Consider the following 16,970-nt stretch of genomic DNA (forward strand, 5'->3'; position numbering starts at 1 on the left):
GCGGTTGACCGCCGGATCCTAGCGGGAAAAGGCATTCCTGATGAGGTCATTCCTACTCTGATAAAGGCTAGGAAGGACGCGACAGCTAAGCATTATCACCGTATATGGCGTAAGTATGTTTCTTGGTGTAAGGCCAGGAATGCTCCTACGGAAGAATTTCATCTGGCCGTTTCCTTCACTTCCTACAAACTGGAGTGAATTTGGGCCTAAAATTAGGCTCCATTAAGGTTCGGATTTCGGCCCTATCCATTTTCTTTCAGAAAGAATTAGCTTCTCTCCCAGAAGTACAGACTTTTGTGAAGGGAGTGCTGCATATTCAGCCTCCTTTTGTACCTCCGGTGGCACCTTGGGACCTTAACGTGGTGTTGAGTTTCCTTAAGTCCCACTGGTTTGAACCGCTTAAAACGGTGGAATTAAAATATCTCACTTGGAAAGTGGTTATGTTGTTAGCCTTGGCTTCGGCTAGGCGAGTGTCGGAGTTAGCGGCTTTGTCTCACAAAAGCCCCTATCTGGTTTTCCATGTGGATAGAGCAGATTTGCGGACTCGTCCTCAATTCTTGCCCAAGGTGGTTTCATCTTTTCATATGAACCAACCTATTGTGGTACCTGTGGCTACGCGAGACTTGGAGGATTCCGAGTCCCTTGATGTAGTCAGGGCTTAGAAAATTTACGTGGCCAGAACAGCTCGGGTCAGGAAAACAGAGGCACTGTTTGTCCTGTATGCAGCCAACAAGGTTGGCGCTCCTGCTTCTAATCAGACTATTGCTCGCTGGATCTGTAACACAATTCAGCAGGCTCATTCTACGGCTGGATTGCCGTTACCAAAATCTGTTAAGGCTCATTCCACTAGGAAGGTGGGCTCTTCTTGGGCGGCTGCCCGAGGGGTCTCTGCATTACAGCTGTGCCGAGCTGCTACTTGGTCGGGTTCGAACACCTTTGCAAAGTTTTACAAGTTTGATACCCTGGCTGAGGAGGACCTCATGTTTGCTCAATCGGTGCTGCAGAGTCATCCGCACTCTCCCGCCCGTTTGTGAGCTATGGTATAATCCCCATGGTCCTTACGGGAGTCCCCAGCATCCTCTAGGACGTAAGAGAAAATAAGATTTTAAACCTACCGGTAAATCTTTTTCTCGTAGTCCGTAGAGGATGCTGGGCGCCCGTCCCAGTGCAGACTGCTTCTGCAAGACTTGTATATAGTTATTGCTTACATAAGGGTTATGTTACAGTTTTGTTCAGTCTCTGACTGAGGCTGTGTTGTTTCATGCTGTTGACTGGTTCGTATTACCCAAGTTATACGGTGTGAATGGTGTGGGCTGGTATGAATCTTGCCCTTGGATTAACAAAAATCCTTTCCTCGTACTGTCCGTCACCTCTGGGCACAGTTTCTCTAACTGAGGTCTGGAGGAGGGGCATAGAGGGAGGAGCCAGTGCACACCCATACCTAAAGTTGTTCTTTTTTAGTGCCCATGTCTCCTGCGGAGCCCGTCTATCCCCATGGTCCTTACGGAGTCCTCAGCATCCTCTACGGACTAGGAGAAAAAGATTTACCCGTAGGTTTAAAATCTTATTTTTTCAAGGATCCTATGGGTTTGCGTGCGAAAGCTGGTAATTGGTCGCACGAAAAAGGACTATAACTGGATAGCCCGATAATGACCATCGAGCCAGAATCGTGATAAAAGCTTGTTTTTTTTTTTTTTTGTGTCCAATTACTGCGGCTAATAGGATTCCCCTCTTAGTGTTGGCTTTTTGCTATCTGAGCAGGAATAATGCAGGTACTTGGCCTCATGGCATTTGCTTAACCCTGCATAACTCTTGTTTTCAGATTATTAAAGAAAAATGAATTTATATTTAAAAGCAAGGACAAAAACTTAGACACTTTTTAAAATAATTCTTACAATGGAGAAGAGATTATTACTAAGGTTTGTTTGAAAAGCTTTAAAAAACTGGGGTTATTCAATTAGAGGCCCACGAAAAAGTTACTGCTCATTTCTGCTCATACTCTACGGAGTCATTGGTAATGTACACTGGGGGTGATTCCGACCTGATCGCTAGCAGGCTACTTTTAGCACTGCTGCAATCAGGTAGTCACTGCCTACAGGGGAGGGGGGATTTGCTGTGCAGGGCTGCGAACCGCTGTGCAGAGAGCTGCGCAAACAAAAGTTTGTGCAGTTTCTGCACAGCTCAGGACTTACTCACCCGCTGAGATGATCTTGTCCGGAGCTGACTTCAGGATCCCTCCCTGGAGACTGTTGGACACGCCTGCGTTCGGCCGGACACTCCTTCAAAACGGTGAGTAGACACCCCCGGCCGGCCTCTTCCTGTCAGTCTTCTAGCGATCGCTGCTGCGAACTCTTTCTTTGTCCATGTCATTGACGCCTGCGCATTGCCGCATGCGCAATTCTGACCCGTTCGCACGGCTGCGAAAAATTGCAGCGTGCAAACGGGTCGGAATGACCCCCATTGTGTCCCAACATTGAGGATTCATTCAATATGCCCCTTTATTTTCTGCTGTTTTTCTGTTGCTCTCTGTGGTATACCTTCACTTGTTACATTTTTTTTCCAGTATTTCACTTGGTTGTCTTGATGGGAGGCATTTGATATGCCGGCTGTGGGGATCCCGGCTCTCACCATACCGATGCCGGAATCCCGACAGCCGGCATGCCGACAACTATTCTCCATCTTGGGGTGTCCATGACACCCCTGGAGGGAGAATAAATACGTGCGCCACCGTGCCCACAAGGGGCTCTTTCACGCTCACCCTGCGGCCTGCATGCCGGGATGCTGGGTGCCACGGTCCCAAGCACCGTCATACCATACTACACCCTTCTGAATAGTATATTAATTGATTTAGGCATGTAGTAAATTTAATGATATATAGATATGTAGAAATATTATTTCATTTGACTAGAACACCAGGGCTTCAAGGAAAAGTGTTCCAGATATCCTCCTTGGTGCCCTTTATTGTTGTCATAGCTGCAACTGATAATAAATTAGGTAATTGTAATTATTTTATTTTTAATCTGACATTATTAGTATATTATCAAAGTAGTTATGTAAATAATAGTCTCTAATCTAAATAGTCTTGTTTTTAATCTAAAATGTAACATTTCATATTATGTTTTAAACTAAATTTAATTGAATTTCTTCCACAATACTGGAATATGACACTAATCAATTATACTTATTTCTGCAAAGAATTCTGTGGTGTGTCTTAAGAATGCTCATATTTTTGGAGGGAATACATTTGTTTAATCGTGCCTGATCTCCCATCTAAAGTGACGGAAGACTGCGGGTCGATATTTAATTGTTCCCCGTTATCACACTGATTGCGCCCATGTATTTTGGGTTCAGCCACGCAAAGCGAATGGGTGCAACGCAAAATGTCCTGTTTGGGCGCACAAATGGGTCACTTTTTGCGCATTTCAGCTCGTCACCCGCCTGGGGTAGCGAGCTGAAATGAAGTTCTCGAGCCCACCGGCAGAAAAACAATAATTGCTGGCTGGCGGGTGCGGGGACCCACAATAGCAATTGAATGCCCCCATTTCACATCTGTATGAATATACTCGTTGGTTGTCACCGTTTAAGTGTTTAAATAGGCATGATAAGCTGATTATCAGCTTAGTAACTTAGCATTAAATCTTTGCCAAACACAGATGATCTGTTGTGTCACCTTCTAGCTTTGTCTGTATCATTACAAATTGCTTATGTTTGTGCTCTAAATAGCATATGAATGTCATAACTTTGATATCCACTAATTTGTAATTAGAGGAAGGGCTAGTATACAGACATAACACTTACAATTTGAGTGCTCATACAGTATCTTTTCATTGCATGATTCTAAATTAATAAACCACTCCAATATAAAATATCTAGTTAAATTAAAAACTTGAGTATTTTAATGTAGAGAGTATGCGACATTAGAGCATTTTCAGATTTTTGGGAGATGCCTTTATGACAAATTATTACAATTTTCTTCTTTTCATGTATTACTTAATATCTTGCAAAAAATTAGCAAATTACAGTTTTCTACCCTTTTACATGTGTTGGCAACTGAGAGACAATCCATGACTGAATATTTTTATATTAAAAACATTTCTTGCTACTAGGTTGTCAATGGGTTACATGTCATTTGGGAAATGTTTACTTCAATTAATTTCCACTACTTGAGATTTTTGGTCCCTCTGACTCCTATTTGTCAGTAGCAATGGACTGTGTGGCTGCATTGGGTACACTGGCGTATCTATAATGGGTGCAGTGTTTGCGGTGCACACAGGCCCCTGGATCCAGAGGGGGACCACACCGCAACACTGCACCCATTTTTTCTATACTTTCCGGCGTCCATCAATATTCGTGTGGGCCCCCTCCTCTCCCGTAGCCAGCACCGCCGCTGCTAGCTTACTGAGCACTAGAGACTCTGGCACAATGCCAGAGTCTACAGTGCATGCGCAGGACTCCGAAAAAATGGCGCGGCGGGCATTTTTTCAGCGCCCTGCGCATGTGCTGTGGCATCTGGTACTGAGCCCACTGAGCACTGAGACTCTGGCAATCAGTGCTGTTGGCTACGGGAGAGGAGGGGGCCCACATACGGAGTCTGCACACGGGTCGCCTCCTCCCTTGAGACGCCTCTGGTTGGATTTGGGATGCCGGCGGCCAGGATCCCGGCGGTTAGCATAGCGACGTCCGGATCCCGGCCGCTAGAATGCCAGTAGGAGGCGAATGCAACGAAGCCTCTCGCTGCACTCACCATGCTGCGGGCTCGGTGGCTCGCTGCACTTGCCACAGATTCTATTCCCACTCTATGGGTGTCATGGACATTTTCAGTGGTCGGGATTTTGGCGTCTGTATCCTGACCGCCAGGATCCCAGCTTCCTGGCAATGTAACTACATCCCGTGTGGTTTCTATTGCCAGATAAACTCACAAAGGTGCTAGAAGGAGCAGTGATTGGCAATTGAACAGCTAGTAAAGTTAAAGCTAATGTTAAGTGGACCTGGGACTTTATTTGACCTCACTGTTGTGCTAATTTAGTGAGGAGTAGAGGATTAAAGTCAAAATATCAAATAGTCAATATTTTATTTTAAAATCTTACTGAATTATGTAATCTATAAGATTACAGTGTTAATGCACAACATACAAGTCGCTATTTTGACACTGCTATGCATTTTATTGAAGTGTGCAGTTTTCTAGAAGTCTAGCTGTGCAGAATGTTTCACCAATTTTTGTGCACCGTAACAGTTGGTTCTAACTTAATTACAAGTATATCCTTTACTGACAAAGTAACAGTTGTGCTTTCAGCGAAGAGGCCATTCTAGGCTGTTTGAGTGTATGACCTGGTTTAAATATCTGGAAGTTTTGCACTGTGAGGGGGTTTACCATCAAAATGCTTTAAGTACTATATTCTTTTGTATTGCTTTTCAAATAAATATTTTACTGTGGTTCAGTCAAGTGTGTAGATTACTGTATAGAACACTGTTTTATGTCACATGCTTGTTTATTTCACATTCTAATATTTATTTATTTACTTTGCAGAAGCAGTTTGTGCCACGCCACTTATTTGTAGTCTAAGTAGACCAGTTGAGTTGGAGAAAGACGACTACCAGAAGGTGATCTGTAACAACGAGCACTGTCCATATAGTACTTGGATGCATCTGCAGTGCTTTTATGAATGGGAGAGCAGCATTCTTATCCAGTTCAACTGTATTGGTAGAGCACGCAGCTGGAATGAGAAACAGTGCCGCCAGAACATGTGGACTAAAAAAGGATATGACCTGGCTTTTCGGTTTTGCTCATGCCGTTGTGGTCAGGGCCATTTGAAGAAAGATACAGATTGGTATCAGGTAAAACGAATGCAGGATGAAAAGAAGAAAAAATCTGGCCCAGAAAAGCCCACAGGAAGATCCATGTCTGAGTCTTCCGATGAAGTGAAGAAGTGCCGTGGTACAGCAAAACCTCAGAAATCACTGAGCTTTGATCCTCCCCGCAGGCATTCCGTGGACAGACAGAACTCCCAAGAAAAGAGTGGCAGTGGCAGTTCACATGGATTACGATCTCCATGTATTTCTCCCGGCCAGTCTCCTCCTGCTGGCTATCCCATTCTCTCCCCTTCCCACTTTAACGTTCCCCGCAGTTCTAGATACCTAGGTGAATTTTTAAAGAATGCAATTCATTTGGAGCCACATAAAAAAAATATGACCCCTGGAGGGGTTCTCAGGAACACACACTTTGACTACAGTGTTTCTGGACTGCAGGCTCACCGGTCAGGACGTTTGGACGCACCAGTACAATTTCTCAGAAGACTTGACCTTTCTGAGTTATTAGCTCATATACCGAGGCATAAATTGAACACTTTCCATGTGCGTATGGAAGATGATGCACAAGTTGGGCAGGGAGAGGATCTACGAAAATTTATCTTATCAGCGCTCAGTGCTAGTCACAGAAATGTAGTCAACTGTGCTTTATGTCACCGGGTGCTCCCTGTGTTTGAGCAGTTTCCTCTGGTGGATGGGACATTATTCCTCAGTCCCTCAAGGCATGATGAGATTGACTATGATGTACCTTGCCATCTTCAAGGTAAAATATTTGTTAATAAAAACTCCAATAAGTCATACATATAGCCTCAATATGCCATGCAGCGTGACATGCCTGGTGCGAGTGGTCCACCAGGTCCCGTGCGACTGCTAGTGTCGGGCATATTTTTTTGCCAAAAATGTGTTTTAGTTGTAACTTGATATGACTAGAACGCGCCAGGAGACTGTACTGATTAATTTGATATGTGACACTTGTATATTGTGTGCGAATGAATCTATATACAGAGCGCAGTGGAACTTGTATTGGAAAAAACTGAGGCTGCTTCATTGTAGCACTTTGTATACAGATTCAGAGACTCAGTCGCACACAGATATACAAGTGTTGCATATGAAATTAATCAGCACAGTCTACTGATGAGTGCTAGCTGCATCGCGTTGCAATTATTGCACATTTCCGGCAAAGAAGATGCCCAAAGCCAGCAGAGTCGCACTGGACCTGGCGCTCCGAGTGGGCCTGTTTGGCATGACTGCAGTAATGAAGTACGAGGACACGTCTGTAATTTCATATCCCATATCTGTAATTCCGTTTCTTCAGCAAGTGGTGTAGGTATTTACCAAGCACGTCTGATTTCAAAATACCCATACTGTTTGTTGAATATAAACATTGTGTTTATTAATATTGTGGTGATACTTTAAGAATGCTTCAACTGTACCGGGTCACAGAGACCTTCTAACATGTTTGTCATTCCTACTGTCTTTTCTTCTACAGATGTAATCTTGTGCACGTTTAAGTCACGACTAAAGATAATCAATTGTATACACTTTACATTGCCATTTGCCATTTATTATTTTAGTTGTGGTGCTTATTATAGGGCAGATAATTGGAACAGGACATCCAGATTTTGGAGTATTTAAACATTTTCTTGACTTGTTAATGGTCGCAAAGTTGATTGAGGTTCTGCAGTTTGGATAACATTTATACTTGAGCAATGCACAATCATATAATGGTGTTGTGTCGCACTGCTACGTATTGAGCCGTCGGCCAAAACAAATACTGTGTATATAAGGCATAGAGGTCACCTAGCTCCATTGGTAAGTATCTTTGATATTTGTGTATATGCAGTTACTGAGTGAGAGATAATCAGACTGAAGCTTGTATATTTGCTTTGGTCTGTCACAGAACTAATCAGGCTCTTTGGCCAGAAAAGATTTCAAGCCCTATTCATGCATTCTCAACTGCTGATAGACAGAGCAGATTAATTTTTTAGTCCACTCTGCATTCATGTCTAAGATATAAACCAACACAAGACTGTTTTAGCCTCCCTCTTGAGTCTCTGAACCGCACGTGTTAATGAGATAGGAGCCCCATGTGCTGCTAGTTTGATGGTGGATGCTAATTAAATTGTATTTTTGGGTGAAATGATTATCAAAATTTGATTGTTACATATTCCCTTACTTTCAAATGAAACCGTTTCATTAGGAGGGATAGGTCTATGCTTTGGAAGTACAGTTAGACAGGTTAGGTAAGATGGGGAAAAAATCCTATATAAATGTAAAATTAGTGCAGTATATGTAATGTGCAGTTACTAAGTGAGACACATTTTTTTGTTTTGGAGCAAAGCATTCAACGTTTTGTTTTTTTATATTGAATCTTTACAGAAAAATTTGATTCAAGCCACATGACCACTGAATGTATTTCTAACATATAATTCTAACATTTGTCTGTGACATGATCTGAAGTGTAGGCGGTTAATCAGAGTCTGCTGCCTTTCTGGGTCTTTTCATCACTGTTCTTTATTCTACCTTAGGAAGGCTTATGCACTTGTATGCTGTCTGTGTGGACTGTTTAGAAGGTGTTCACAAAATCATCTGCATCAAATGCAAATCTCGATGGGATGGAAGCTGGCATCAACTGGGAACGATGTACACGTATGACATTTTAGCAGCCTCCCCATGCTGTCAGGTTCGTACTGAGTAATACAATGATTTTGATCATTCCAGAGTCAATAAATAGTTGTTTTTTTTCTTTACCTTGGAACAGGGTGTTCAAGTCAAGTATATAACCATGTAGTTTGCCTTAATCTGTTTCATTGTTACCACTATTACCTAAGACCATCTAGTGTGCCATAATCTTATCCATTATTACCTATGACCATTTAGTTTACCATAATCGCATTCAGTATTACCATTGTTACATCTGCTCCATTGTTTTACATACTTTTACAAAGGCTGTATCAAAGCTTGGTTGGCTCAAGGCAAGAGAGCTTTTCTAAATCCCAAGGTATGTGCAGACCTGGGACTATCACCTGGGGACTGAAGCTCAGCGCATATAAATTCTGGACATGGTCCTAGGTATGTACAAACCTTGTGATTTAAAAGCAAAAACAAAATACCGTAAATACTTGAGTATAAGTCGACCCGAATATAAGCCGAGGCACCTAATTTTACCACAAAAACCTGGGAAAACTCATTGGCTCGAGTATAAGCCTAGGGTGGGAAATGCAGCTCTAGCCGTACACAGCCCTCAGTGCCAGATATGCCCCACAGTGCCAGATATGCCCTCATGCTGCCAGATATGCCCCCATGCTTCCAGATATGCCCCCATGCTGCCAGATATGCCCTCATGCTGCCAGATATGCCCTCATGCTTCCAGATATGCCCCACAGTGCCAGATATGCCCCACAGTGCCAGATATGCCCCACAGTGCCAGATATGCCCTCATGCTGCCAGATATGCCCACAGTGCCAGATATGCCCTCATGATGCCAGATGTGCCCTCATGCTGCCAGATATGCCCTCATGCTGCCAGATATGCCCCACAGTGCCAGATATGCCCTCATGCTGCCAGATATGCCCCACAGTGCCAGATATGCCCTCATGCTGCCAGATATGCCCCAGTGCCAGATGTGCCCTCATGCTGCCAGATATGCCCCACTGTGCCAGATGTGCCCTCATGCTGCCAGATATGCCCCACAGTGCCAGGAAGGGTATTTACCCTCCATCGCTCCCGCGTTGTCTTCTGAAGGAGGGACACGGAGGGCACAGCGCGCGGCTCTCCTGTGTCCCTCCTGCGTCTCCGTCTCCGGCGGCGTGTGTGTGTATTAAATGAAGTGCCAGTTCGTGAGCCAATCGGAGCTCACGAACGGGCAGTTCATTTAACAAACACACACACACGCCGCCGGAGACGGAGACGCAGGAGGGACACAGGAGAGCCGCGCGCTGTGCCCTCCGTGTCCCTCCTTCCACTGACTCGGGTATAAGCCGAGGGGGCTTTTTCAGCACATAAAAACGTGCTGAAAAAGTCGGCTTATACTCGAGTATATACGGTACTATATTAGTGATGTTGAACATAATCATTTGTCATTGTCATCAGATTGTATTTCCTACTGAACTCCAATAAATCAGATTTCTTTCATCAGTATAATTACTGTGCTAAAATAAGTTGGTTTTATTCCTATGTGTGGCACCTACATGAGCAGAACGGCATTTGCTGGGAACATGAGGATAGAATAACCTGGGCTATGACAGTGCTGAAAGCTAAAGGCATAGGAAGCATTGGAAGGGCCTGTGGGGCAATAGATTGGTATATAAGGACTTCAGATTGCATGTGAGGCTATACTGGAGAAGGGCCCTCATTCCAAGTTGCTCGCTAGCTACTTTTAGTAGCCGTGCAAACGCATAGTCGCCGCCCACAGGGGAGTGTATTTTATCTTTGCAAGAGTGCGAACGACTGTGCAGCAGAGCGGCTGCAAACACATTTTGTGCAGAACAAGAACCAGCCCTGTAGTTACTTATTCTGTGCGATGATTGCTGCGTTGAAGGACCCGTTATTGACGTCAGATACCCACCCAGCAAACGCCCAGCCACGCCTGCGTTTTTCCAAACACTCCCAGAAAACGGTCAGTTGACACCCAGAAACTCCCACTTCCTGTCAATCTCCTTGCGTCCACCAGTGCGACTGAAAGCGTTGCTAGAACCTGTGCAAAACCACAAAGCTCTTTGTACTTGTACGAGGCGCATGCGCATTGCAGTGCATACGCATGCGCAGATTAGCCCCGTTCTGCCATAATCGCTGTGCTGCGAAAATCTGTAGCGAGCGATCAACTCGGAATGAGGGCCCATATGCGGTATTGATTCTGGTGCGGAGCATATTTTTGCTCTATTGTACACATTACATTTTTACTTTTTTGCCATACTGAAAAAACATAGCCGTATAACCACGGTTAACATTTTACCAGTTCTTATGTGTTATGCAGTAAGTACATCTATTGGTGTTGGGAACGTGTGTTTCATGTATGCTTTACTTGAGCTACAGTATGCATGGTGTGCTGATTTTACTGAATTGTAAGCTAGCAGCATGCTTTCTGACCGAACATGAGTCGTACCATCGAACTTCTGAGCAATCTGAGTTTGTTTTGCAAGTTTTGATGGTGTGACTAATGGTGGCATGTAAAGACGCACCAGGCAGTATTACAGCATGTACTGACGCTGAAAGTGGGCATCACGGTCCTTGTACATTAATACGCACAGATGTATACCAGAAAATGACTTTGTATCGGCATTTACATAAATTCACAGACAGGCGACCACCCAAAGATGCAGCCACCTTGGTGGCTACCTCTTAATCAGCCCCCATATCTCTTGAATCAGAATTACATATTAAATTGAAGCATGCACTACGAATTGCTAAAATATTGCAAGTACTGGCGGTTGGCGCCACTGAAAGCAGCCTTTGAATTAACTGGTGCCACATTGATTAAAGGGTATCTTGATGATATTGATCAACACAGTAAAAAAGTCAACATTAGTTTTTAAAAAGAATGTTTTATTAACATTTTCATACTTTACCATCCATGTGGACCATGATTGGGAATAGTAACCTGGCAGCTTCACTGGCCATGCAATGGTACTCAGTGCACTAATTGGGGTTCCTGGTCATGTTACGCAAAAAAACATCACCAGAAACATTTAAAAATCTCATGTTGACCTTTTCATGTGTCAACCTCTCTCTGTCTACCTTTTCACTATGTCAACATTTTTTCCCATGTCCATGTTGACCTATTGACTGTCACCTTTTATTCGGGTCAGCCCGTTGATCCATAACCGATGTAAAGGGCTGTTTTCAGTGTATAGCCTTAAATGACACCTGGTTGATTCCACATCTTGCTTAGCTTAAACTGTGCCGGTGTCTTCATGAGTTCTTGCTATGATTTTAAGATGAGCAATGTTATATCCGCGAAAGACTATACTGGATTTCTACTGGTGGAGTAGGCTTTCTTAGGGTAAAGTACATGCAAATGATAGATCTTTAATACAAGTATCGAGACAATTATACTTGGTTTACAAACCACCATCTGAAATAAAGTCTAATGACTGTCCCAGGATAAATTGAAATCTTAATGTATATTTCTCTGACGTCCTAGTGGATGCTGGGAACTCCGTAAGGACCATGGGGAATAGCGGGCTCCGAAAGAGGCTGGGCACTCTAGAAAGATTTATGACTACCTGGTGTGCACTGGCTCCTCCCACTATGACCCTCCTCCAAGCCTCAGTTAGATCTTGTGCCCGGCCGAGGTTGGATGCACACTAGGGGCTCTCCTGAGCCCTTAGAAAGAAAGTATAGATTTCCTCAAATATGCCTTGCCGACAACTCCCTCAGGCAGGGAGGCTGTGCTAGAGGCAATTAATAAGCTGTGTTTCCAGCAGGTAATACTTAAGGTGCCCCTACTTCAACAAGGACGGGGTTACTATTCCACACGGTTTGGGGTACCGAAACCGCATGGTTCGGTGTGACCCTTTTTTATATTTAAAATCCTTGAACACATACATAAAAAAATTCAAGTTCAAGATGGAATCGCTCAGGGCGGTTATTGCAAGCCTGGACGAGGGGGATTACATGGTATCCCGGGACATCAAGGATGCTTACCTGCATGTCCCCATTTACTATCCTCGCCAGGAGTACCTCAGATTTGTGGTACAGGATTACCATTACCAAGTCCAGACTCTGCCGTTTGGACTGTACATGGCACCGAGGGTGTTACCAAGGTAATGGCCGGAATGATGATACTCCTTCGAAAAAGGGGAGTTTTTAATGATCCCGTACTTGAACAATCTCCTTATAAGGGCGAGGTCCAAGGAGCAGTTGCTAGTCGGGGTAGCACTATTTTGGAAAGTGCTACAACAGCGCGGTTGGATTCTAAACAGTCCAAAGACACAGCTGTTTCCTACGACACGTCTTCTGTTCCTGGGGATGGTTCTGGACACAGACCAGAAATAAGTGTTTCTCCCGGAGGAGAAAGCCAAGGAGCTGTCATCTCTAGTCAGAGACCTCCTGAAGCCAAAACAGTTATCGGTGCATCATTGCACGCGAGTCCTGGGAAAAATGATAGCTTCCTACGAAGCAATCCCATTCGGCAGGTTCCATGCAAGAACTTTTCAGGGGGACCTGTTAGACAAGTGGTCCGGATCACATCTTCAGATGCATCGGCTGATAACCCTGTCTCCAAGGACCAGGGTATCTCTACTGTAGTGGCTGCAGAGTGCCCATCTTCAAGAGGGCCGCAGGTTCGACATACAGGACTAGGTCCTAGTGACCATGAATGCCAGCCTTTGAGGCTGGGGGGCAGTCACACAGGGAAGAAGCTTCCAGGGACTTTGGTCAAGTCAGGTGACTTCCCTACATAAATATTCTGGAACTGAGGGCCATTTACAATGCCCTGAGTCAGGCAAGGCCTCTGCTTCAAAACCGGCCGGTCCTGATCCAGTCGGACAACATCACGGCAGTCGCCCATGTAAACCAACAGGGCGGCACAAGAAGCAGGATGGCGATGGCAGAAGCCACAAGGATTCTCCGATGGGCGGAAAATCGTGTGTTAGCACTGTCAGCAGTGTTCATTCCCGGAGTGGACAACTGGGAAGCAGATCTTCTCAGCAGACACGACTTCCTCCCGAGAGAGTGGGGACTTCATCCAGAAGTCTTCCAAAGGATTGTACACCATTGGGAAAGGCCACAGGTGGACATGAAGGCGTCCCGCCTCAACAAAAAGCTATAAAAGATATTGCGCCAGGTCAAGGGACCTTCAGGCGATAGCTGTGGACGCTCTGGTAACACCGTGGGTGTACCAGTCGGTTTATGTGTTCCCCCCCTCTGCCTCTCATACCAAAGGTACTGAGAATAATAAGAAGGCGAGGAGTAAGAACGATACTCGTGGTTCCGGATTGGCCAAGAAGAGCCTGGTACCCAGAACTTCAAGAAATTATATCAGAGGACCCATGGCCTCTGCCGCTCAGACAGGACCTGCTGCAGCAGGGGCCCTGTCTGTTCCAAGACTTACCGCGGCTACGTTTTGATGGCATGGCGGTTGAACGCCGGATCCTAAAGGAAAAGGGCATTCCGGAGGAAGTCATTCCTACGCTGATTCAAGCCAGGAAAGATGTAACTGCAAAACATTATCACCGCATATGGCGGAAATATGTTGCTTGGTGTGAGGCCACAAAAGGCCCCAACAGAGGAATTTCAACTAGGTCGATTTCTGCATTTCCTACAAGCAGGAGTGTCTATGGGCCTAAAATTAGGCTCCATTAAGATACAGATCTCGGCTCTGTCGATTTTCTTCCAGAAAGAATTAGCTTCAGTACCTGAAGTTCAGACATTGTGAAAGGAGTGCTGCATATTCAGCCCCCGGTTGTGCCTCCAGTGGCACCTTGGGATCTCAACGTGGTGTTGAGTTTCTTAAAATCACATTGGTTTGAACCACTAAAAACCGTGGATCTAAAATATCTCAGGCGGAAAGTGGTCATGTTATTGGCCTTGGCTTCGGCCAGGCGTGTATCAGAATTGGCGGCTTTGTTATATAAAAGTCCTTATCTGATCTTCCATATGGATAGGGCAGAATTGAGGACTCGTCCCCAGTTTCTCCCTAAGGTGGTATCAGGTTTTCACTTGAACCAACCTATTGTGGTGCCTGCGGCTACTAGGGACTTGGAGGATTCCAAGTTACTGGACGTAGTCAGGGCCTTGAAAAATTATGTTTCCAGGACGGCTAGAGTCAGGAAAATTGACTCGCTATTTATCCTGTATGCACCCAACAGGCTGGGTGCTCCTGCTTCTAAGCAGCCTATCGCTCGCTAGATCTGTGACACGATTCAGCAGGCGCATTCTGCGGCTGGACTGCCGCATCTTAAATCAGTGAAAGCCCATTCCACAGGGAAGGTGGGCTCATCTTGGGCGGCTGCCCGAGGGGTCTCGGCTTTACAACTTTGCCGAGCTGTTACTTGGTCAGGGGCAAACACGTTTGCAAAATTCTACAAAATTGATACCCTGGCTGAGGAGGACCTGGAGTTCTCTCATTCGGTGCTGCAGAGTCACCCGCACTCTCCCGCCCGTTTGGGAGCTTTGGTATAATCCCCATGGTCCTTACGGAGTTCCCAGCATCCACTAGGACGTCAGAGAAAATAAGATTTTACTCACCGGTAAATCTATTTCTCGTAGTCCGTAGTGGATGCTGGGCGCCCATCCCAAGTGCGGATTGTCTGCAATACTTGTATATAGTTATTGCCTAACTAAAGGGTTATTGTTGAGCCATCTGTTGAGAGGCTCAGTTATATTCATACTGTTAACTGGGTATAGTATCACGAGTTATACGGTGTGATTGGTGTGGCTGGTATGAGTCTTACCCGGGATTCAAAATCCTTCCTTATTATGTCAGCTCGTCCGGGCACAGTGTCCTAACTGAGGCTTGGAGGAGGGTCATAGTGGGAGGAGCCAGTGCACACCAGGTAGTCATAAATCTTTCTAGAGTGCCCAGCCTCCTTCGGAGCCCGCTATTCCCCATGGTCCTTACGGAGTTCCCAGCATCCACTACGGACTATGAGAAATAGATTTACCGGTGAGTAAAATCTTATTTTTTACATAGGGTTATGCCATTAAGTCAATCCCCCTTTTATTTTGTACTAGCTGGGTTACCCGGCATTGCCTGGGTTGAAGATTTGAATCGATTTTGATGTTTGCCAGTAGGTGTCCTGTCAGCATAGATGAGATCATCTGATGGCATGTTTTCTAAGGCACTCTTAAAGCACTTGTTATTGGTAGCATGCAACTTTTCCTGCAACTGAAAGACTATGTGGAAAAAAATGCCAGGAATATTTTCACTTTGTCGTTTTGTTTCCTGGTTCCCATCTCCAATTAAGTAAATTTGAAGGAAAGTATGATTCTAATTGGAAAGTTTCAGCAGTGATCCTACTCGATGGTAGACTTGACCATGAATTTGAAATTTTCCATACATGTATGTTGACTCATCCACTGGACCTCTTGATCCAAAGAATGTAATTTGGAGAGCAGAGTTATATTTTGGAATGTTTGAGCAAAACACTTTTTATTTATTGTGTGTTCTATCAATCAGAGACTCAAGTGCTCAGGTGGGTCCAAGAGTGGTGGGAGCTTCACCTTGCCTTCACAGCAACACATACCGGGTGCTCCTCTGCCCTATGTCTTAGCCAGCATCAGTTGGCTGACGTGTTTGTCTTGCAGCTGGGCACTCCATGGCCCTGGGTAGCTAGCAGCATCAACAGAGCTTGCCTTGCATTGAGTGATTCTCTCTGTTGAGTGGCTGCTTGTCTCTCTGTTTGATCTGCCAAGCATGCTTGTACTTCTCTGAAGTCGCCTTACGTCTTGCCACTCTTACTGAGGAGCAGCGACCCAGACTGGATGTTTTTTTTGGTGGCATGACTTTTCTGAAACTTAGTTTGTGGTTGTGCTTTAACATTGCATGGCTCTGAAAGGGCCACACTTTTAAAGGCTGAGATGTGAAACAAGTAAACTTAGTTTGAATGTGGTATACTAAAGGGGGAAAGCTTTGAGAAGGAACACAGAAGTAATTCACACCTGTATAATAATGCAAATTAGAAGGAAATGACAGTGTAGGCAGGTGTATTCTCTGACTTTTATGAATGAGTTACAGTACTGTGCAAAAGTTAGGCAGGTGTGGATAAAAACGCTGCAAAGTAAAGCTAGCCATACATCAGACCAACTTTTCTCCAACACTCCAAACTTCCAACCATCCAACTTGTCTGTTCAACTAAAACAGTGCCCCATACATCTCACCAACTTTTTACCAGTGCTCCACACATCTAACCAACTTTTCATCAGACCAACCAACCTTCCAACTTCTGTCCAACTTGTGATGTCACCGAAGTAGGCAAGACAGTGCCTTCCTACAGTTCTTCAGTTTTGTTTTGTTTTTTTCATTTCAAAACATGCAGAATTGTCTTTTTTTCAGTGAAACTGGGCTTTTCTTTCACCACCATACATTTATTAGATTTACTTGTTTTTATACTGAACTATGGATACCAGCATGGTTGGACTGCCAAGGCAAATTATATATATATATATATATATATATATATATATATATATATATATTATATATACCAGATGTAGATATTCGG

At 44.6% G+C, this 16,970-nt stretch overlaps 1 protein-coding gene across 2 annotated transcripts in view; it reads left to right on the forward strand.

The window, feature by feature from the left end:
• The window catches only part of HECA (hdc homolog, cell cycle regulator), a 146,175-nt gene that overhangs the window by 111,469 nt on the left and 17,736 nt on the right, over nt 1-16,970 (forward strand). For both annotated transcript variants that reach the window (XR_010176072.1, XM_063917448.1), the window contains exons 2-3: nt 5,528-6,568; nt 8,334-8,488. Coding sequence is in view for 1 of the 2 variants with exons in the window: in XM_063917448.1 (XP_063773518.1) it covers nt 5,528-6,568; nt 8,334-8,488 (1,196 nt within the window). In the remaining variant the exon portion in view is untranslated. The remainder of the gene's footprint in view (nt 1-5,527; nt 6,569-8,333; nt 8,489-16,970) is intronic.

The sequence above is a fragment of the Pseudophryne corroboree genome, chromosome 4 (genome assembly GCF_028390025.1).
Source record: "Pseudophryne corroboree isolate aPseCor3 chromosome 4, aPseCor3.hap2, whole genome shotgun sequence".
Taxonomy (NCBI): Eukaryota; Metazoa; Chordata; class Amphibia; order Anura; family Myobatrachidae; genus Pseudophryne; species Pseudophryne corroboree.